General features: G+C 48.0%; 1 protein-coding gene across 2 annotated transcripts; it reads right to left on the bottom strand.

The window, feature by feature from the left end:
* Positions 1 to 5,503: 5,503 nt before the first annotated feature.
* Positions 5,504 to 20,523, bottom strand: LOC109284796 (E3 ubiquitin/ISG15 ligase TRIM25-like). Of its 2 annotated transcripts, XM_019494206.2 has the most exons (7): positions 20,307 to 20,523; positions 18,337 to 18,973; positions 14,815 to 14,910; positions 14,088 to 14,321; positions 11,828 to 11,990; positions 10,431 to 10,493; positions 5,504 to 6,065 (listed from the first exon to the last, which is right to left on the bottom strand). In XM_019494206.2, the coding sequence occupies exons 2-7, from the start codon at positions 18,919 to 18,921 to the stop codon at positions 5,530 to 5,532; spliced, it is 1,677 nt and encodes a 558-aa protein (XP_019349751.2). In that variant the 5' UTR covers positions 18,922 to 18,973; positions 20,307 to 20,523; the 3' UTR covers positions 5,504 to 5,529. The 2 variants fall into 2 exon arrangements, with proteins under 2 accessions (XP_019349751.2, XP_059588096.1); XM_059732113.1 differs by lacking the exon at positions 10,431 to 10,493.
* Positions 20,524 to 23,184: the final 2,661 nt, after the last annotated feature.

Genomic DNA, 23,184 nt, shown 5'->3' with positions numbered 1-23,184 from the left:
AGTGGCAGCTTGGGCGGGGGGATCTGCTGGGGATGGGATCCAGCATGTTGCGTTTCTTGGAGCCACCTGGCAGACTCCGCTCTCCTAGTGCCAGGAGCTGCGAGTCGAGATGGTCAGGATGGAGGCGGAAGGAGATCCTGAGCTGGGGTGATCGCATGATCCCTCCCCCAGATCCAAGCGGTCTCCTACCCCAGGAGTCCCCCTCGTGTCTGAGCAAGTCCGTGAGGACCCGCATGCCCTTCTCCTTGGTTCTGCCCCTTAACTTAGCTGCCCATCTGCCCGTCTGCTGAGGTTGCAGAGGGATTTTGATATGAACTTCTCAAGATGCGGGATTGTGCTAGACAGCAAATGGATCGGAGACACCATGAAACAGGCAGCTGAGCCCACCGCTGTCTCAGTTATAACACCCCCATGCACTCCACTTTCTTCCTGCAGCAAGTGGTGATCACCTTGTGCTCTGCCAAAAAAAAAGGTGCCCTTCTGTCTGCGTCAGCTGCAGATCTGTGTTTGGATCCATGTCCCAAAGCCTAACGCAGAAGTGACACTGCTCAGGAAGGAAATGAACCTTGACATCATATGATCTGTCTACTGAATTACCAGAACAAATATTACATGGGCAGGCTAAGCTGACTCCTGGCTGCTATCAGGCTGGGAGATCTCAATGTCCTTTCCCGGTGAATGCCAGTGGATGTTCCACCCTTGGCCTTGCTTGCTACTCTAGGCCCAACCTTGTTCTGCAAAATTTGTGGTAGGGTGGGGAAAGGTATAGCTGAAGCATCTGGCTTGTGCGTGTCATTGCTTTGGCTGAGTGTTGATATATAAATTGGGGATCGGGAGGTGGTGTGGGGGGGAGTTATTCAGGGCCTGTTTACTGGAGTGAATGAGTGGGGATCTTGGAGGGAACGTCGGGCATGAGTAGTGGTGCTAGAAGGGAGACAGTGCTGTTGACCGTGATGTGATCACTTGGAGTGACATTGTGAGGGCAGCTGGGGGAGTGACTATAATGGGGGAACAGCTGGAAGGAGAAGAAAAGCAATACATGATAAGAAAGAGCTGATGGAAGAGACACATTATAAAGGAGGCACAAGACACTTGTGGGACTAAAGGTAAGAGGGAGGAGGGTGCTATAAAATTATTTCAAAATTTGCTATATTACATTATAAAGCATGCAGCATGTCAACTTCGCCCGGCCAGGCCTACCTTGGCTCGGCCCCAAACCACATGTGTAACGAGCTTATTTTTGCCCATCCACCAAACATACTGTACAAACATGCAAGGTGGTTGGCGCAAGCTGAGAAGGACTGTGGGGTTTATTGTAGGGCAGAATAGTCAGCTTCTAGGATGAGGGGGGAAACCAACCTCCTCTTCTGGAAAATGATCTTTATAACAATCTGCTCCTCTAGTGCCTACCTGTCTTGAGATCTGCAAACACTTGAAAACCTAATGGAGTCTCGTAGGGCTTCTCTGGGCTGGATACCTATTGCATGCAACAGTCCGACTTGTTTGTAGCTCCACTGAGAGAGCTAAGAATAGAACCCAGGTGTTCTGATTCTTATTTTCTAACCACTCAACCGTGCTGCAAAGGCTGGCCTGAAGTTAATCTTTTAAAAATGGATTTGTGCATCTGCAGTGTACTGAGTTATTACTTGTCAACCATCATTTGCGCATGAGTAGATGGCTGTGATCTGGGTAACTATTGCATGCACTGAGCTGCAGCTGTTTATGCCTTTTGCTGGGGGGAGCTGTTTAAGCCCAGTGTCATTGGGTTTAAAGGAACCTTATTTAGGATGGGCTTTTGGTCCAAGATGGAACCTGTTCTCCAGAACTGAGTGGGATCAAATCACCGCTCACAGATTTTATTATTTTTTTTAATTTTTTTTGAAAAAAAGATGAGCTGAACTGGTTCCAGGCACCCAGATAAGGAAAACCTTTGGGATTCCATTTGTTGCATGAGATGAAACACTGCGGGGACTTCACTTAGACAGTGAAGGGTGGGGGTGACAATGACACTTCAAATCAAGGACGTTGAATTGCCTTAGCCTCCAAATTCCACATCAGTTTACAAATAGGGTAGACTGGTCATTCTCAATCTCTGTAGGCTGAAGGCACCTCTCAGAAAATGCCAGCCCTAGCTGTCCCTCTTTTTTTTGACTATGGAAAAAGAATAGAACAATTCTGTTGGAAAAATGACAACAGGGTAGCATATCTTTTTTGACACTACAAATTCCAATCTGAAATCTCTGGGTTTATCTTGTGAATCATGTGTAGACGTGGCACCCTTAGAAGGATCTTATGGCACCCTGGGGGTGCCACAAAACCCTGGTTGAGCATCATTGGGGTAGGTGCAAGTATTGTTCCATCTACCACTGAAATGCAGTCTCCTGGGCAAGAATATGGGGATGGGTGGGGGCAGGCAGGTGGAAAAGGAGGCTTTTCATATTTAAAGTTTTTGAATGCATATTTTAACAACCCTTGCAGCAGCAGGGCATTGGCCACCGTTGTCCCTCTACTCTACCAGTGGCAGGTTAGGGCACCGTATGGCAGGGGTGCCTGTGTAGTTGTAGTAACAGGTTAGACAAGGATTTGCTTGGGATGGTTTGGATCCTGCCTCAGGCAAGGGACCAGACTAGACCTCCAGAATTCCCTCTTTTGATGGAGTCTTACTTTTTATGATTCTTTGCTGGACACAAGGGATGCACGCATATCCCAGGCTCAGTAGCTGAGGAACAGGACGTGACAGCACTATGAGGGATCTGCAGATGCCATGTTAAAAGGAGGCTCTCCTCTAGCAGCACCTATGCCAAGAAATAAGAAAGCAAGAGTCTGGCTTACATGGATTGGGTCCTTTAGTTGCATTCTGAATACTTAGCAACGTGTTGGCTGTGTTTCAGGTTCTCTCTGCAAACATGAAGACTGGAAGTGTGTGCGTGCGCGTGGTCTTTTCATGAACGTCACGATTCTCACCTAACAGCCTGACTGCAGAGCATGTCCAGACCACCTCCATGGCCTTCTTGAGACAACCACCAAAAACTAAGCCCTTTCCACCCTTCCTGGGGACATCCCCTGTTGCCTCTAGAGCAGTGGCTGGGGATATTTCCAAATCATCTCTGCTTCACTTCTGGCTTTGAAGTGCAGGGACTTCTTCGCAGCAGTCCTGAGAGCTGGGGAGGCAATAGAGGTCTGAATGCTGCTGAATAGTGGGTCTCAATGAACGGCCAGGAGTCAGCAGTGTTGATTTGCAAAGCCACAGCAATATATAGCCTGCCTTAGGGCAGCTCTTGGGTAGGAACTGAGAAGACTTTTTACTGAATCCCATCCTAGTTTCCTGCAGTGCCTAGCATTCCCAGCCAGGCTCTGAGCAGCCCACACCTTGCTTGGCTTCTAAGTGCAAGGTAAAAAATGGTCAGGTAGTAGCACAGGCACAGACAGAAATGAGAAAACATGCCCCCCCTCTCCCAAATGCTTTATACCCATGATAAAACTGCACCTACTCTTTTAAAAATGGCTGTTTTGGGATGCAGCCACAGTGTCACTGGGAGGCAGCCAGGGCTGTCATCCGAAGCAAACTGCCTGCAACGGCAGGCAACAAAAGAGCAATTAATGTTCACAAGATCTTAGGTTAACTTGAAAGGGCCTGTTAAGAGGTGGTGTTGACACGGGTCTCCTGTAAAAGTAATCCAACCACTGCAGGGGCCAGTTGAATATTAGTCTGAGAACAGAGACCTTCACATAAGTCCGAAGAGGCTCTGGCATATTACACTTGGTTACGCTGTTGAAATACTTTCTCAAGTTAGTGGGATCACTGGGCTGTAACTATGGGAAGCTGCCAGCTCTTTGTGGATGGGAAAAAAAATGACATGCAAGTGCTGCCTCCATTTCTCTTGAGGTTTCTAATAAGGAGCAAGCTGAGCCATTGCTTTTTATCACACTGCTGGGATGTAAACCAGGCTGAATTGTGCTTACTGATAAGGGTGTAGGCAGGGCAGGGTGGCACCTTGAGACAATAACTAGTTTGGAGAGGTATGAACTTTTATAGGAAACGTGACTACTTCAGATGTTATGAATAATAAGGGGGTGTGGGGGATTGTGCATGTGTGTGTCTTGCTGAATCTAACTTCAAAAATACATTTACCTAATTTTAGTGCCTAAAATGGGCTTCTTGCTGAGACTGTAGGGGGGAAACCAACTAGATTCTTCAGGGAAGATGTTCCAGTGATCGATTTGTCTGCAACTTTCCTTGGTCTGTTGAACCCATGCAAGCCCTTGCTTATCTATTTCTGGTGCTAAAGAAAGCATCTGACCAGGTTGAGTGGAGCTTCTGCCTGTCAGGGAGGAGTGGGCAAGCAGTACAAGCCCAGAACCAGAAACTCTCCATGAAGAGCCATGCTAGATTTGAAGGCTGCTTGGCACTATCAGCAAAGTGCAGAGCAGCTGGAATGGGACAGAGTCCCCAAGAGGTGATACTCCCCCTCTATATGACTTTGGTCAGACCGCAGTTGGGGTACTGCATCCAGGTCTGGGCGCCGCACTTCAAAAGGGATGCGGCCAGCCTGGAGAGGGTTCAGAGGAGGGCCACTCACTTGGTGAGAGGGCAGCAGGACAGGCCCTACGAGGAGAGACTGAGGGACCTGAACCTGTTCAGCCACAGCAAGAGGAGGCTGAGGGGGGACCTGGTGGCTGCCTACAAGCTCATCAGGGGAGATCAACAGCTAATAGGCAGAGCCCTTTTCTCCCCAGCACCACCTGGGGTGACAAGGAGCAATGGTAATAAGCTGATGGAGAATAGGTTTAGGTTAGAGATCAGAAGGCAATATTTTACAGTTAGGGTGGCCAAAATCTGGAACCAACTTCCCAGGGAAGTGGTCCTCGTCCCTCCCTACCTTGGGCAAATTCAAGAGGAGTTTGGATGATCACCTGTCTGGGGTCCTGTGAACCCAGCATTCATTCCTGCCTGTGGCAGGGGGTCAGGCTAGATGATCTGTTCAGGTCCCTCCTGACCCTAGCTACTATGATAGGGGGACTTCAGGTTTGTAAAAAGGAAGCACAGCCAGGAACAACAAGGGAAAAATCTGGGCTAGACCACAGGAGAGCCTAGATTCTCAACAGCGTGGCCCATTTTAGCATGGCTGCCTTGTGTGAATAGCACTTAGTACTATCTTGGTCTGTTATTAGGGCTCTTAATGCCCACGTGAAGCCGATGGAGAGGAGGAAGGGGGAAAGAAGCGTAGCAAGGTTAAATGATTTGCTTAATGTGGGAAGAGAATGCTAGAAGGCCTGACGCCTGGTCTTGTATTACAAAGCTGAAAGGACACCAGGCAGAGATGATGCAGGGAGCTGGATAGAACAGGTGGAAGACCCCTTCCTCCCCACCCCTGAGTGGTGGATCCCGTTCTCCCAGGGGAGAACCGAGTGTAAATGCCATTAATGCTGTAGCCATGAATTAAAAACCCAGCTTGGCCGGCAATAAGATAGAAACAAATTTTATTGGCAACAAAGAGCCCCTGTGAGCTCCAGGCAGCAAATCTGCTCCTACTTCTGGTGCTGCCTCAGGAACAGCGAACCTCCGCCGCTCACCATGGCAGCGGGGTACAGTGGTTCTGTGAACGTGGTCAGGAAGTGATAGATGAGGTTCATGGTGTTGGTGACCCCGTAGAAAGTCAGGGAGCCAGCAGCATAGTCTAGGAAGATCCCGACAGTTTGGTAATAGCTGCCCTTCACCACTGTCTGGATGTTGTTGTGCCAGACGGAGAATTTGAGCGAGTCCCACTCCAAGCACCATGAGGTGCTGTTCCTGCCTATCAAGTAGATGTAGTTCTTCCCGGTCCTGTGCGCATAACTGTAGGTGGCTCCCAAGCAGAGCCACGAATCTGAGACCTCAACCTCCCAGTAGTGGCAGCCTCCGCACAAGCTCTGGGTGCACAAGACCTGTGGCCAGTGGTTGAATCCTTGGCAGGGCATGGAGGAGGACTCCAGCATGATGCCAATGTTCAGCACCGAGTGGGTCTCCTTGAACAACAGCAGCTCTTCGCTGGTGGTGTTGGGGTCAAAGTTCAGGTTGCAATAGTCTGCAAGAGGAAGGAGGAGATGTGGGTCAGGGCATGCAAAAGGAAACATGAACCCAAGGAGGTTGAGTGGGGAAGGGAGGAGCCCAGGAGACAGTCGGTTTAGTCCCAAATGAAGGATGAGGAACTCTGTGAAATGCCACTTAAATGAATTGGACCGTATTGTCTCCCCTTCCTTGTGCTCCTCAGTCTGTCTGTACCCATTTGTGGTCTCTTATGGGGTTGGAGGAAGTCATCTTTGTTTCAAGTACAGTAGGGTCCTAGACACTACTGTAAATCTACCATCACCTCTGAGAATTATTGCTGCTCTTGGGTTGTACCCATAATGTATTATACTGTGTAGGTCAAACCTTTCATAATTGAGAAGGCCGCCCATGTATCCAGAGCTATACCAAGTGTATGGTGTCATACTGCATTCAAGAAATGACCCATGATTATGTAGCTAGAATTTAGCATGTGCAAGAAGGCATCTACTGTCTGAAAGTCTTCTTGGCTTTGAATGAAAAGGGAAACAATAGGGTGGAGGGGGAATTGTGTGGAAGAAACGCCTTCCAATGGCATGATAATGCCTTGTTACAGATGCAAGTTCCATATATGTCACCTGAAGCTAGTTGGGTAACCGCCACTAGGAAGCATGTCCCAGGTATTTTGGGCCATCTGTGGGAGGAAGCCTGTCTGCTGTACAGCTCAGCTGGTGTCCAGGATGGCTCTTCTCCCAGGCTGCAGAAGCCTTAAAGTGAATCCCAGCAGAGTTCTCTCCTGCAAACTTGAAGCAGCTGCCAGCCACTGGTTAAAGCTTGCACACCTTTAGCATGGTGGTTGTTGCTTTACTAGGTTAGCTGCACCTGCATAAGGCTCACTTTCCTGAGCTGCGCTCTGGGGCTGGTCCCATTCCAACTGAAATCATGGAGCGCAGGTCTGAGCCGACCCATCAGCAACTTAGCAACTCCATCTATAAAGCGTAGGTGCATGCTAGACATGATAATTTTGGGTCAAAACCAAGCCAGTTTTCACTGAAGTGCTCAAAGGCACTTCTCTCTGAGGACAACAGCCATTCAAATCTCAATTTCCATCCTCGGCTAGGCTGGTTGTAGCATTGCTCAAAAAAAAAAGTCTGTAAGAGAATTTAAAATAAGTATTTTCTCCCTTCCCCTGCCCAATTGTACTCCAAATCTTGAAGGAGGGGAGGGGAACTGGAGAAGAGTGCTAGCCTGAAAAGTGAAAGTTTCAGGAAGTTTTGAGTGATTAAAAATCAGGGGCCAGATGGAAATGGTAGTCATCTTCCACTGTAGTCATTTAAGGTTAAGTATTATCAGTTAAGTACAAAGCCACATGCAAACCCCCTCATGCCATGCTTATCACTATCGTGCTGCTTGCTAACTTTTTCCATTGCACCCAGTCACTCACAAATAACTCTAGTTCACTTTATTTTCCAGTAAGGTGCTGCAACGTTTAGGTTACAGAAAATACAAGGGAAGGAGGGTGTGGGGATGTGTGTGCATGCATGTCTCTTCCCTATCCAAAAAATCCCAATTCTGATATGTAGGACAACCAAAATACTTCCTTCGTGACTGAGTTTCAAGTAGAGAAAAGTAATTTGGTTTTAAAACTAACTAAATTCTTTCTGGGTCACCAACCAGACTTCCTCAAATAATTGCTTTTTTGGTTAGCATCTCTTTTTAAGATATGGTATGCTATGTTGAGGCCAGATAAGACCATAACATAGATGTTAGGGTCGGAAGGGACCTCAATAGATCATCGAGTCCGACCCCCTGCATAGGCAGGAAAGAGTGCTGGGTTTAGGTGACCCCAGCTAAACACCTAGCTGTCAACATTGAAATTGCCTGTCAACATCCTTGACAAAGAGGTCAAAAACGGTCTTGTCTTGCAATTTCAGACTTCTAGCCAGTTTGAAAAAGAGACTGATCTCCTTGGTCCTAAATCCAAAAGGCCAATTTTTTTTTTACATAAGCCTAAAACCAGCATTGAGTTCTTCAGGCAGTTTACCACTGCAGGGTCAAAATGAAATAATTATTCCGTTAAATTACGATCCCCACAAATCAAGTGGTTGGGCTGTTTTTATTACAGGCACAAGTAATAGAATTTAATTGAAATAATTAGTCTCTTAAATTTTGCAGACCTATTTTAAGATGAGGCACGATTTTAACACAAGATAACATGTACAAGTGCCTAATCATTTCTTACTAACACAACACTATCTCTGCTTGTAGATCTTGATGATGGACAGACTTGGAAATGTAATGCATGTGCCAATACTAATACGTAGTGTATGTAAGTATTTTGCCTTTCTTTCGGCACAGCCTGTCATCAGCTTCATGTGTTCACAGGCAGCTTGAGACTGACTTCAGTTTGAGGCTGTTTGGGAATGGGGCAGCATTTGGGTTCCGAAACACATGGATAATCTATTGGGATTTGAAAAGCAAATCATAAACTTGCCTTTTGTTTCTGGAAAACTCTCTTCTCAAAACTTTTGGGGCTGAACTAGACCTGGCTGCATCCTTTGTATCCCAAAGCACCTGACCTGCAGGTTACTGTTGTTACAGAGGTAGCCTTTACTTTATTCCGAAGTTAATTTACACTTGGCACTGTTGGTAAATAGACTGAGCAGGCCTCTGCAAGCTACCTGCTGCTTCAGACAGGCAGTGAGAGTCATTGCTACAATGCTAATGAGACTGAGAGATGCGGCTTGTACCTTATTCCATCTTGGGCTTAGTTTGTTTCCTAGTACAGTTCGGGGGCCGGGGGGAAGTGGGGGGGGGGGGTAGGAGAGGAGGTGTGTGAGTGCGTAGGGGGGGTTGTTGTTAAAGTGCGAAATAGCTGCCAAGGTGCCTGGTAGCAAAGTGTTTGGTAGATGGGCTATGTGATTGTTAGTTACCTTCTCTACAGGAGACCTATCTTCCAAAGGGATCAGTGGATTTTCCCATAAGGACTCTAGATGCAGACAGGCAGGTATTATGTGTAGTTAGCCTGCTAGAGATGCCCTGTTATGACTGAACAGCACAGCATGATTTCTATCACTATCAAACCCCTGATGCACACGAAAATGTTCACACACGTGTAGCCTCCCCCCTGCTAGATACCCCAAGCTAACATTTTAATAACACCTAGAATGTGTATAGTGTTTATCTGAGCTCCTAGGCTCTTTACAAACACTTACTAAAGAGGCCTCATGTCCTTTCTCTGTAGTTGTGGTCCCCACCGTACAATGAATGAACCTGAGGCTCAGTGCTGTACTTGAGGTTGGAAACTCTTAGTCATAGTTTCATAGTGCTTAGGTTCAGAAGGGACCTAAACAGATCGTCAGGTCTAACCCCCTGCCCCGGGCAGGAACGGGTGCCAGGATCATATCACCCCAGTCAAATATCTGTCCAGCCTCCTCTTGAAGACCCCCAAGGTAGGAGAGAGCACCACCTCCCTTGGGAGTCCATTCCAGAGCCTGGCAGCCCTAACTGCAAAGTAATGTCTCCTGATGTCCTGCCTGAACCTTCTCTTAACAATTTGTGGATGTTATTCCTAGTAACCCCGGGTGGTGCCTGAGGGAACAGAGCCTCCCCCAATTTCCGCTGGTCCCCCTGGTGAGTTTGTAAACGGCCACCAGATCCCCTCTGATCCTTCTCTTGTGGAGGCTGAATAGGTTCAGGCCCTTTAGTCTCTCTTCATAGGGCCTGATCCACTGCCCCTTGACCGTGCGTCACTTGACATCCAGTTCAACCCAAATGTAAGGTAATCACAACCTTCCCCTCACTGACTGCATCATTGGGACTGTGTGGTTAGGCTGCGAGCTCTCTGGACTAGCGATGATTTGCACAGCTTCCTTCATTGTGTTTGTGCAGAGGGAAACCTTTAGTGCTACTCATGGAGTCTGCCTGCTAGGCTCCTCTAGGGTTCACCTTGGGCAGAGTGGTATGTGCTACTCCTCCCACCTCCCATTGCCTTAGCAGTAAAACACATTCCTAATGTTCTTCTGTCCTTCCTGGGCCTTTGACGATTCCAGCTTGCTGAGTTCCTTCCATCAAGGACCTTGCCATCTCCAGCAGTTAGACTAGACCAGGGGTTGGCAATGTTTTTGAGCATAGTGCCAAAAACACCTGCAACTTCAACTTGTAAGATGTTTATGTGCCAGGGCTGCATGGCAGGGGAGCCGTAAGGGGCCCAACCCTTGTGGCAGCACAGCCCTGGGCCCTTCCCTGCTACCTCCCCCAAGGTGTGCGTGCCAAGCAAAATGCCTTTGAGTGCTACACTCTAGCACCTGTGCCAGGGGTTGCCTACCCCTGGACTAGACCTTTCCCTGAAGTTAGGGCACAGAGACCGGAGAAAAGAAAGCCAAGAAATGTAGCCAGGACCTACACTTCAGGAGGGTCTTCCTGTCCATATTGGGTGGTATCACCTCATAGGGCTGCATGGTGATGCCTGTAAAATAAAAGGCACAGAAGCTGTTCATTCAGCTTCTGGAAAATGAGGGTGGGTGAACTGTTGAACAAATGTGTGGACTGGAATGGGGGAGGAGGCCCTAGGATCTCTCCTTCCCTCTTGAATTTTGTCTAATTATCAAAGCAAAATGTTCTGCACAGGGTTCAAAAATGTTAGGTTAACTGCCTTGCTTTCCATTCATGCCCTGTTTCTGCATGCATGTTCCTGCCCAGGACTGAATTCCCAAATACAGAAATACCTCAAGAACAGCTTTTTAAACAGCATCTCCAAGCCCAGTCAGATGTGATGCATCTCTTGTGTTAGAAAAGGAAGGGGAACAATTTGTAGGTAATATTTGACTTTTGGATTTGGATTTAAGCTGGAATATCATGAAGTTCCTTTGTCCAGCTCTCACTTGTATGATTGTAGCAACGTGCAAGTCAGTTGATGGCCACTGGAGGATGGTGCGTAAAGGTAGTGGGATGGGGTGTAAATTGTCATGGATGCACTGCGGTAAATGAAGCTACATGGATTTATGCCAGTTGAGGCCTGGTGGTTGAAGTGGAGGCACAGTCCAGACTGTCCAAGGGATCCCTCCTCTCATTCCCTTTTAGTGCTGTAATCTAGATGCTTCATGGGAAGGTGTAGGTGATTTAATATTGTGAATGGGAACATGGGTATGGGAGGCTGGGGGTGAGGTGAGGATACCACTGTCCTGAGATAGTAGGATGTGGTGTAGGAACAGTATTCCCGAGATGAGAAACCACAAGTTAGGTTACCTCCTTGACCCAGGCCAGTGAGAGGAGTGGGAGGTTAGCCTTCATGAGATGGGATCCATGATATGGTGGGGCATGAACTTGTTCAGTGCTGACTAGTGGCTCGGAAGCTGTGCTGTTCCACAGAAGGTTGATAAGGCACCTGAACCGGTCTCTTGATCCATGAAAGGTCTCGGCTTGGACTCTCGGTAGAAGGTGGCTGGTGCCAAATGCACCATTGTGTGTTTGGACTCCCTTGCAGAGCAGCACCGAGGGAGACATTTATGTAATTGAGACCAGCCGGTCTTAGAGTCTTAGCTGTTCTGGAAGGGGGAGGACATAGGGGCTCCTCCAGGATGGAGAAGTCCTCTGCAGTCAATGGCAGAAGACAACTACCCACTGAAAACCTGGCAATAGCATCCTTGATGGCGTTCCCCATTTCGGCCGCTAAAAAAAGTACCTGCCAATGCCAGCACTGTCCTGTCTTCCCAGTACTTCCAGAGGAGCTGGGACCTGGGGGTGCAGCTCAGAAAGGTCCTTTGGGGGTAAAAACACTCTCAGCAAAAACAGCTCACTCACCTGTCTTAAGGATTTTATTGACGAAGTGGAGAGCAACCACTGCTAGCTGGGCCTTCAGATCACTCAGCATCTGCTTGACGCCTATGAAACTCGAGGACTCCTCACACTTCAGGCTGACCACTCGTTCTGGGCAGGCTCCCAGCTGCTTCAGTTTGGGGAATTCCTGTGAGGCAGAGACCATTTGGGGAACTATAGCCATTCACTGTTGATGCCACTGGGCCAGGTTCTGATGTCCTCCTACTAAACGACAGCTTATTCCACGGTGTGGGGGTGTTTATTGCGGAGGTACGAACTACAAAGTCTGTGTTCCTGTGTCAGAATCTGGCCCGTAATAAATTTCTCCAGATCTCGGGATTCAGCACGGAGGAAAGAGCAGGTGCGTGCTTGTATGGGGAGAGAAGGTCAAAGTTATGGTTGTGAAACGACATCTGAGGTTTAAATATATCTAGATATTTGAGAGGCCGTTATTGCTGCATAATCAAGGCACTCCAGTTCCTAGAAAAGCTATGAAAGGGGATTGGAAATTCCTGCAATGTTATATGCAAAAGAATGTGGCACAGTATTTGAACAGTGAGAGCTGGGGTGTTAGCAGGTGGCTGACTTCTCCTGTGTGCAAAGAGCACGGCGGGGAAGCCTAACCGTTGCTTAAATTACACTGACTTTAATGGTCCTCTGCAGAGCATGGATTTTATGCTACTCATGTGTTTGAGATGATGCCAAATGTTACCATCTCCTAAGAGCCAGGACAGGATTGTTCTCCATTACACTGGAGTCTACCTCAAAGCCAATTCTCTAAACTGACTCTCTGAATTTTGCTGCAGTGTTTACTTATTTTTTTCAGCATAGGGTTCCTGTCTGGATCCAGAAACAAGCATGCAATCCAGGAACTGCAGTCTGTTGCAATTAGGGCAGAATGGATGTCTCACGAAGGAAGGTTGTTTAGACTTGATTTGGGGAGTGAGTCTCATTTCTTTCCAGACAGATTTATTGAAAACCGCAAGATTCTTCAAATACAAATGGAAATACTTCTGGTTTAGAAGCTGGCCTAGTTCTGTTCACTGCATTGAGGGGCTGTTGGTTGTTAGCTATGGGGCTGGTGCACTGGAATGAATTCAATTATAGAGGTGGCCCACAGGTAACAAGGGAGAGATGGGGAGGGGTGGGAAGAGACTCCCAAGAAAAGATTTGAAGGGTGTCACAGGAAGCTTACGTAAGAGGGGCAGAAATGAGTGTGCTTTCACAATAGGGGTAGGGCAGGGTAATTTGGCTTCAGGAAAAAAGAGGTCATAAGGCAATCCTGGGCAATTCCAGAGGACCCTGTGCTCAGCCGAAAGAATGCTCTTGAGTGGTGGGGAAAGGCATGCTGGGGTTAGTGCTTTTATCTAATCCACACAACTCTTGTGCTGCTAAGTAAAGAGTAATGGTGTTTTCAAAAGGCAGTGTTGGTAGGTGTGTAGGCTCACACCTACCTTTTGCCCTGGAAGCATCAAACTGGTCCAGAATGGAGCTCAGAGAGCACAGGTTTCAATTCTTTGGGGACCCTGGAAGGGGGAGTACGAGCTCCATGAGCCAGGCAATTAGACCTCAGGTCCCATCTCTTGGGTCAGCACCATGAGAGTGAGCCTAGAGATTCCAACCCGGGGAAGCGCTTGGACTCAGACTCCAGGGGTTCAGAGCATGCTGAGCCTAACAGACGTGGACCCAGAACAGCAATCTGCATCTCCATGAGGAGGAGTTTAACCTATGACAGTGGCTGGTGGTACAGACCAGTGGTGTCCAATTTGTCTGGCTCACAGGCAATAATATCTTGGTTGCCCCTGCTCTAGATGCCAAGTTCAGGGCAGACCCCTCATGGAAGTCGAATAGACCATTCCAAAAAGTGCAGATGGCTGTGGAGACATGGGCCCCTGCTACATGTTGCATATTATGCAATTAACTGGCTAACCGTGCAATGAATTTAGACCAGCCATATGTGCAAAGTAAGACTAATTTAGACCAGCTACACATGCAAAGTAAGACTGGCTACAAGTGGATTATTGCACAATTAAGACTGGCTACAAGTGATTATTGCACAATTGATTGGTTAAATGCGTAATAAATGTAGATAGGCCAAGTGCAAACAAATTATCACTTGATTTGAAAATGACTTTCCGGCTATAAAAAGAGCCAACCGGCTATCAAGTCAGTGCTTGAAAATGTGTTATAACTCTGTAGCTGGTTTCTATCCAGCTTTAACTTGAACATGTGGCAGGAACCCTACCTGCACGAACTGCTGGTCACTTGTATTCTCCAGGAGGCCGGTCATCCAAAGGCTTTGCTTCCAAAGGTCGGCCAGCTTCACTTGATTCTGCTGAATGGAGTTCCCCATCTGGACGAGAGCTGCTTTCTCCTCCTTGTCCAAAAACTCCAGCACCTTCACCTGCATGATCTTGAGCTCCTTGATAATCTCTGCAAAGGTCTGGTTCACCTCATCTCGTGCATTCTTGACCACTCTCTGCATGGGAAGGAGACATGCATGGGCTGTGGTCACTGAGTTTAGTGAGGTGCATGGACTTGAGATGGGGAGTACTGGCACTCTCCAGAAAGGTGCTTTCCTCTTCTGTCTGACTTGTTGAGCCAATAATCCAGGACTAACCTACAATAACCAGCAGAAAAGTTCTCTGGCCCCCAACACTAAATCATATTGGGGCAAATCCAAATACCACGTAGCTTGCAAGGAGTGGTAACTCTCCTGCTAAAACATTAGAGTAGGGGATCAGAATATGACTCCTTGGTGAATAGACAGATAAAAGAGAAAAACCACTGAGTTTAGTGTGGGCCTAATTACTAGGAGAAATGCCCAAGTTGAGTCCCCCTGATGACCAAGACCCCCTTTTTCTGGGTCCCATGGGACAGAATGGCTGTTGGATCGTCAGGGCCCACCCTAGTAGGGAGACCCTTGTGGGAACTAGTTTTGGTCAAGCTGAGCGTGGAAGCAGTGGCTTTACCATGAGGTAGATGACCCTTTCCTTGTGCCTATGACCATCGGAGGCCATCATGATGATCTGGTTTTCCATGTTGACTTGTACTTGCTCGTTTTCCACCTGTAAAGGGAAGAGCAAATCTATGGTTTAGCAGTGGCAAATGTACATGCAGTGTCCCTTGGTGTTGGTGACTGCACAGGCTCTTAGCTCACTGCTGCACCATGCTCCTGAACATGTGTTAGCGAGAGCTGACAGTTTGAGGACTGTGGACATCCGAACAGGAATGAAACATAACTTAATGCAGTGCCCTGAACTTACTTTTTGTTGCAAAAAAAAGAAGAAGAAAAAAATTTTGCTCCTTGCAGAAGGTTTTGCTTGCTTTCAGTGGGAGAAGGTAATGTCTGAGTGCTGCAATACCTCTATTCAAAAGAGGTGGCTGCAGTGCCCTGTAGGAATTGTAGTTTGGGTTATGTTTTCATTCTTTCTGAACTGTACTCCCCTGGTAGACATCTCCCTGGGCTACCTGGCTGGACATCTCCACAGTCCAGCTAGGAAGCCCAGCCCAAAATGACGAAGAGGGACATTGATCACAGAGGAGCACTTGCAAACTGAAATATTTCAAATTTCAGGGCTTGTTTCTTGCCCAAAAAACTATCTGAACTTTTCATGGAGGAAAACCCATTTTCTGACCAGATATAGGAGTTCCTCCAGCCCCTGGGTGTGGGACAGGGCAGCTACTTAGAAGCATGCAACAACATTACGAAACAGGTTGGTTGGAAAAGGGAAGCTGGCAATAGCCAGGGGAAATTGTAGATAGATGGGTGGTGTGAATGTCATTGGCCAAAGCTGAAATCCAGCTAGGGCATGGGGGTTAATACAGCTGATCTTATGAAAGACCTCATTCAATGATCAGCCAGGGTCAGGACTTTGACTCATATTCCCTCTGAAAAACAGTGCTTCCAGCAGCATGGTTCCCCCTGAGGCACTGGGTTCAATGCTAACCCATAAAGCCACTGCTGTTTCCTGCAGCAACCTGGCTTTCCTTAGGGGTCCTGATCCAGGTGTGAGCAACAGCAGTGAAGTAATAGCAATAATTTGCAGCACCATAAGGTCACACCAGGCTTTATACCCCCAGTCTGTTCAGGAGACCCTTATGGGCTTGAGGCCTTCCAGTGAGATGTTCCCTGCCCTCAAGAACCTATTGCCCTGGCTGTGTTTTCCCTTTACCTCCTTGGCTCTAGGGAGATGGCAGCCCAGGGCAGGATGGCTGCAAAGCACCTGCTGACTTCTCAGCTCTGCTCCCTGATGAGATGCGGGCTTCTGAAATTCAATATTCCAGCATTAAGGTAGATAGAGGCCGAGCGAGCTCATTGCAAGCTTAATTGTATCCTAAAGGAACACGTGGTATGTAGTGATGGCTTGGTGCTTAAGGCATTTGCAAGAGATCTTCTTTCTTTTGTGTCCCGACCCCACTAGTCACTTGTTACAACCAAAGCTTCTTGGCTTCACAGCATGATCTCCCATATAAGAGCCAGCCAACCAATGGCTGGGGCCCAGTAGGTTTGTTCTGTCATTGTCTGCCCTGAATGATAGAGATATGCAGGTCTAAATAGCATCAACAGAGGAGTATGTGGATCTTGGGGGTACTGGACTACTGACTGATGAACATGGAAAGACCAGATCCTCAGTTGGTGTGGCTTTGTCAAGGGAACTAGGCTGGATTAGGTCTGAGAGGGCAGAGCCAAGACCCCTAGAGTTACAACCTGTTTCTTCCAGGTGGGATGGACATGTGAAAGCTAGCTTTCTTCCCTTATGCTCTCTTCCAGCCTTGGGAGCAGAATGGAGCTATCTGGCTATTGGCCTCGAAGAATATCTACAGAGAAGGCAATAATGGGCAGGAAGCTGCTTCAAATAGTTGCCTTTTTGTCCTGTGATGGGCCAGAGGACCCAAATCTCATGCTTCAGAAGGTAATATGAGGCCCTGCTGAGACCTGGAAGCATCCCATGACTTCCAGTCTCTTACAGCATACTGGCTAGGCCCACCCAAGAGATGGAGGGGAGAGAGATTGCTCCCTCTAGAGCAGTGGTTTTCAACCCGTGGTCTGTGGACCCGTGGGGGTCAGCTTACTAAGTGGTCCTTGGAAGATGACTATGATCAATCCAAAGTGTGTGAATACCCACACTTACAATTCAAAGGGGTCCACATCTCCATTCAACCTGAAAACAGGTTGAAATCCACTGCTGTATTGTGTGTGGGTCCTGCCTCTGGCCGTTGTGTTACCAGATGTTCAGCTTGTTGCAGGCTTTCTAGAGGAGCTGCTCTTGAGGCAGGTACAAACTCTTTCCCACTCTCTTGAGTTGTTAGCTTGACTTGTCCTCAGAAGTACCCATGCTGGAAAGAGCCTCTGATCTGAATCTGTACAGGTTGTGCCTTTGCTAAAGTCTCAGTCTAACCGGCTGAAATCAATGCTCCAGGTCCTCAGCTGGCATAAATCTATGCAGCTCCACTGGGGAGAATTGATGGCAGATGACCTGGCCCACAGTCTTTCCATGGATTTCAGTGGGAGGTCCCTCAGGCTGTGCAAAAGCCAATGTTGTGCACTAGTCGTGGTAATAGTGAAATAAGCAGCAACGGGCTTTGCACTAATTTACACAAATGCATGGTGGCTACTGGCTTTGGCACATCTGTACTCAGGGCCATTTGTAGTGGTGCTAACGAGTCTGGGAGATTCCTGAAACACTTACCCCATTGAGCTCAGCACTGCTTCTGGGAACAGGGGTTTACTATGTAACCTTCCAGTGGGATTCACCATGTTGTCCAGTGGAGCAAGGAACTGCCTGAACCAACACAGCTTCCCATCTGTGCTGGGTCAGCCTAACCTCAAGCTTACTGCTGGCTGGTCTGTGAGTGCCAAGGATTTAATTTGGGCCCCGTGGAGGACCTCCTATGCCTTGTGGAAGACTTCCTATGCTTCAGCTCTGTGGTTCTCAACCTCACTGGACTTGAAACCCCTCCATAACTGTTGTGAACTGAGTGGCACCCAATTTCAGAAGCTCGTGTGTATGAATTAAAGTGCTTACTTTGTTTCAGAGGGGCCAGGCAGTGGGCTGGGGGACTGGCCAAGCAGGGGCATGCTTGAGCCTGTCCTTATCTGCTTATCTCCCCAACCTTATGGCACGTTTCAAAGCATGTGGCGGCACCCCTAGGTGCCACAGCACCCTTGTTGAAAATTGCTGTCTTAGCTTCTCCTACCAGGAGATAGCTCCTGTTACAGGGAGGCTGCCAGAGGGGGTTACACCTATAGCTCCCGCTATTTCCACCGCTGCAACATGCCAGCAAGGCATGCCCTGTGCCCTGCGTAGGCATAGCTTTTAAATGGGCCATGGTGGCTGGTAGAAAGTGTGGGCCTGGCTACATGCTCCTGTCAGCTGCTGGGTCCTGCTGCCATGGGGCAGCTGTGTGTATGGCCTCGCAGCTATGCTGGCAAATCATGCTAAGTAAGCCCAGGCTGCAGCCTGTGCCATAAGGGTCACTGTCTTGCTCACCGCCTTCGTGGCTCTCTCCCCCTGCAAGGGGATTGCCTCGTGGTTCCTGCGCCCCTCCTGGAGGCGGGTGTGACCGAGGAAGCTGCCCTCTGCCCGGCAGTTCTGCTTCTGCAGCTTGTGGTGCTTGAGGCACAGCCTGGCTTTCAGGTCACTGATGGGCTCCAGCAGCTGGTGGCTCCTGTATACCTTGTCTTTGTAGTGTAGCTGGGTGTGGGTCTCGCACAAGGAGGGTGTATGCTGGAGGCAGGTCTTGATGGGCTTGAGTTTCCCAGAGGAGCAGAAATCGCAGGGGATGTTGTTGGGACCTGCTGGGGGAAGCTTGGTCATGGCCTGAACCTCCTGGGCGAGCTTTGCTATTTCTCCCAGGTTGATGTTTTGGCAGAGTCTAGGCCTTGAACTGAAGGGCTCCTGGCACTGCGGGCAGTAGGGGCTCTCTCCGATCAAGGCTTGGTGGTCCCAGTAGTTCTGCAGGCAGTCCATGCAGAAGTTGTGCCCGCAGGCTGTGGTGACGGGGTCAGTGAACAACTCCAGGCATAAGGGGCACATGACTTTGTCCTTGAGAAAATATAAGCTTGTGTTGTTCATGATGACAGAAGCCTCCACGGGACTCTACCACCAGATCCAGAGGTCCTGAGCTCTGAGAAGAAATAAGAAGACCTACATTTAATCCATATAATCAGGCTTCATGATGAACTTGGTGGGCCAGGGGGAAGTGACTAATAAACTTGGCATGCTTTTCTAGAGGCGGCCAGCCTGTTCTGAGAAACTTGTGGATCTAAGATTGGGAGGGGCAGTTATGATTATCTGACCTCTTGCATAATGCTGGCAGGTCTGGTGCAACCAGGGCATATATTTATTTTAAACTGAGCTTGGATCACTTTGTAAAGGCCTTGAGTGATGGACAATCCACCATCAAAAGCATTTGGCCCTCCAAGCACCCTTCCTTTAGAGCTCTCTGTCCTCTGCCATCAATTAAGCTTCTCAACTGCTGTAAGAAATATGTGGTATTGTCCCAAATTCTCACATGGAGAAATTGAGTCACAGAGCAGCCAAGATGACTTTCCAACAGGTGTGGAAATAGCTGGAAGGAGAACTGGGGCCTCCTAGCTCCCCAGGCCAAGCTCTGTCCAGGGACATTCTGCTGCGTACTATTTTGGTGAATGTGTTTCTGCTGGAGAAGTGCCTTTCAGTGGGTCAGCCTGCCCATGCGAGTCTCTGCTTTCTCATTAGCTTAGCAGGGCTGTGAGGGTTGTAAAGAGCACAGCCTGATCTGGAGTGTTGGAACGGGGTCAAAGCCACCGTAACCAGCCATGAAATGGTACAGTAGACCCAGATGCGCAGGGAGAGGCATGAGAAGTTGCAGCCCAAGGCCTCCCAGGCAGCACCATTGACTTGGAGCCAGCTTCTCTGTCTCTTGGTTTTGGAGATTTTAGTACCCTATCTGGAAGGGTAGGTGTCAGGAAAATGCAAGGGGGGTGGGGGGCAGGGGTGAGTGACTCTCTTGAGCACAGCTAAGTGGCTACAGAGCTCACCCCTCTTCAGTCTGCTCTTGGGAAGAGCTAAGAAGCCCAAAGGGGCTACAGATGGTATGGAGCTCTGTCTGCCACCACCCCGAGATGCTTGCACTCCCCTGGCTGAAACACTCAAAGGAAGTACTATATAGTGGGACAGGATAGGCTGAGTTAAAGGAGAGAATGGTTTCCTCTTCCATTGCAACCACTGATTTCCGTGCCTTACAATAGGGTTGATTTTAGGCCCCTGTCTTTAACAGCAAGCACTGATCCGCTTGATGACTTGTGGTATTATTGGTGATGGTCTCAGAGTATGTTAGGCTGAAATGTGTCACTTCCTCCCACCCTATGCACATTCGAGCCTGCATAATTTGGATAGATTTTGTGTGCCTACAGCTTCTGGTTCAGGGAATGGTCCTGTGTAAAAGACATGTCATGTGCCCTATGCTCCATGCTCACCTGATCTGCTCAGACATGAGGTCACTCTTGCCTCCTTAGGGCAGCCACAGTCTTCCAACAGAGGCTGTTAAATGGCAGCACAGAGGGGTTACTCCGCTCTTTCCCACCCGGCCTACGGCCGGCTCCAACACTAAGTCAAAGACTTCGGTTTTGTTCTCTTTGGCTGCTGGCAGCTCCCCCAAGGATACCCTCCCTGCCAGCAGCCCTACATGGGCTGTGAGTCTTCCAAGTGATGGCATAATCCAGACTCTGGCTGCTCTGAGTGCTCTCATTGTGATGCCATCAGTAGCTCGCACTTGCTGGAGAGGCTGAGCCCTGCCCTGGCGTGTTGTCAGACAGAAGTAACCACAGTGAATCATCACGTCTCTGCTGCATCACTTGTCTCAACTCGCATCCAGCCCAGAAATGGGGCACTACTCTTTTCTGACAAATTTTTACTTCCTACAGTCTGGATCTCTTTTGCCCAAGAACCTGTAACAAGAGGCCGGTTGGGTGACAGATAAGCAGCCCACTCCCAATCCCCCTTCCCTAGCACACTAGATCCACTCCTGAACTTCAGGAAGCTTCCTGACTTTGTTTTTTTGTTGTTGCAATGTGATGCCTGGCCCTATCTGTGTCTATAATCAGTAAGAGCTGGGTTGTGTCTGTTTTCTCCATATGTACTTTTTTCTTTTATCCCATCCTAGTAAGCAGCAACTTACAACAGATCTTGCAATGTGTCAGCAGCAGCAGGAAGTACAGAAACAACTTAAAAATAGAGTTGGATGCTACAGCCTGGGGTCTGAGAACTGTTATACTGTGAAGGAATGCAAATCACTGGCAACAACAATGAAGAGATTTTTCTGACAAGCTAAGATACCCACAGCAACTCCCCTAGTGACAACTCATGACGGTCAGCTTGGCTGGTGGAGAAACTGCACTGCTTAAACAGAGTTCTCAGTTTTTAAGCCTGGATGCTGTTTTAGCAGTATGGCCCTATGGCACAGGCTATATGGGGCACGTGGTGCATCTTATAAGTGTATGATGAACACCTTGCTGGGGTCGTTTGACCCCAGTACTCCTTCCTGCCATAGGAGGGGGTCGGACTTGATGATCTGCTCAGGTCCCTTCTGACCCTACCCACTATGAAACTATGTTGTGTGTTTGAGTTATTGCTGATGGAAACCTTCCTTGTGAATGTGGATGAATGGACACATGGCCTGGCTGGGTTTGAACTTGAAGCTGTGGCAAGCTGGGCTTGGTCACCATCCAGATGGTTGTTCAGAGATTAGCTTTGGAGTTATGTCCTAGTAGCTCCTGAAGCATGGTTTGCCTGAAGGTCTTGAGGCTGTGCCATCCCCAAGTAGAGCGTAGTTGGTTGTGGTAGCAGTTAGCCTATGAAAGCACCGTGCCTCTCTGACCCAGCTAGTCAAAGGTGCCACCCTGCCCTGTTTTCTGTCTGACTTCAGACTAACATGGCTAGTACTTCTCTGTACTTAAGATCTTAATAAAGGGAAACCTGGTGTAACGGGCTGTGACTTGCTGCTTGATATTTAAGGTACTAGCCTGGTAACAACTTTATTAGATAACTGAAACCTTGGTAAGATGATACCCTTGGTGGAGACCAAGCTTTTGCCAGCTACAGGAATAGCTGGTGGCAGGTTACAGGTGCTTTAACAGGGAGCATGACCTTGTAGTTACAGATAGAAATCAGGTTTCTTTTTATTTTTTTCCTGGATTGTCTTCCCAGCTTCACCACTGATTTATTTTTCCCCCTCTGCCCTTTGGCTCATCAGTTAACTGTTCTAGGGCTTGATGTTACCCTTGCCTACACCACAAGGTACCAGCCAGGAGCATGACTTTGGTGCTCTGAGAGCCCAAGACAAATTACAGTAGTTGCAGAAGGCAGCATGGGCTTATATTCAAATGGAAGCTTTATTTTTCTAATCAGTACTTTTTGGTTTGCAATTCAAAGGGTCTCCAGCTCTCAGTCCTTCCTGTGGGAAGGATGCATGTATAATTTGCTGCTTTCCTCCCCGCTGCTTTTCCATCTGTTGGTACCTCTGCGTTTCAAGCCTTTCTGGATATCCATCCTCAGTAAACAAGAAATAAATTGAATCTCTGCTAATCTATCAACTGGGCTAGAGACAAATAAGGAAAAAGGCTGGTGGAGTTATGGCTGGGGGATAACATAACAATGATTTCATGTCCTTCTAAACTGCAGTGCAATTTCTACCCAAATATACTTCCAGATCAGCAATTATTTTTAAAGGGGGGGGGGGGGGGAGGTACCATTTTGTCTTTTGTGCTTAGTTAGGTCACTTATCAGAGCCCTCTTTGTATATTGGATTTGGATTATTTTTCCTGATACGAGAGACTGATTTTTCTAAATCTGTCTTTTCCGATTTTTTAATATTTTTTTTGTTGTGCCAAAGAACTGCTTGTGAACCTTTGCATATGTGCAGCGAGTTTTCACACCTGAAGTTAATGGGTGGGGTGGTTGACTCCTTTAACCAAAACAGTCTTTCTTCCAAGTGTGCGTCAGACAGACAGGCATAGAGATGTTGGCCAAAAATGACTTACAAAATCCATTGCCCTCTCAACCTTTTCCTCATTTTGCCATTGCCATTAGAATCTTCTTAGGTAAAGATCTGAGTTTCTAGAGTCAAACACCAGCAGGAAACACAAACGCAAGTTTCAGGTCTTCGTGGCACATAAGCTATAAAAAGACACAAATGTAACTCCCCTTGCTCTTTACAAATCTTTTTTTTGAAATGCTGAATAACCAAGAACACATTCCTGACTCGCTTTTCCCTCATATAAAGACCAAATGGCGCATTAGGACGACAAAGCCTTCTGCATCCCTAGATGCAAAGAAAAAGCAGCAGGACCTGGGACA

The sequence above is a fragment of the Alligator mississippiensis genome, chromosome 8 (genome assembly GCF_030867095.1).
Source record: "Alligator mississippiensis isolate rAllMis1 chromosome 8, rAllMis1, whole genome shotgun sequence".
Lineage (NCBI taxonomy): Eukaryota > Metazoa > Chordata > Crocodylia > Alligatoridae > Alligator > Alligator mississippiensis.
This window is presented reverse-complemented; position numbering and strand designations above follow the sequence as displayed.

What these genes read in the sequence shown, in the direction of transcription:
- LOC109284796 (XM_019494206.2), bottom strand. Translation starts at nt 18,921, where the DNA reads ATGAACAACACAAGCTTATATTTTCTCAAGGACAAAGTCATGTGCCCC. An exon ending in GGGAGAGAGCCACGAAGGCG is followed by an intron (nt 14,911 to 18,336) that starts GTGAGCAAGACA and finishes TTCCCTTTACAG; the next exon opens with GTGGAAAACGAGCAAGTACA. An exon ending in CAGGAAGACCCTCCTGAAGT is followed by an intron (nt 6,066 to 10,430) that starts GTAGGTCCTGGC and finishes TTCCTCTTGCAG; the next exon opens with ACTATTGCAACCTGAACTTT.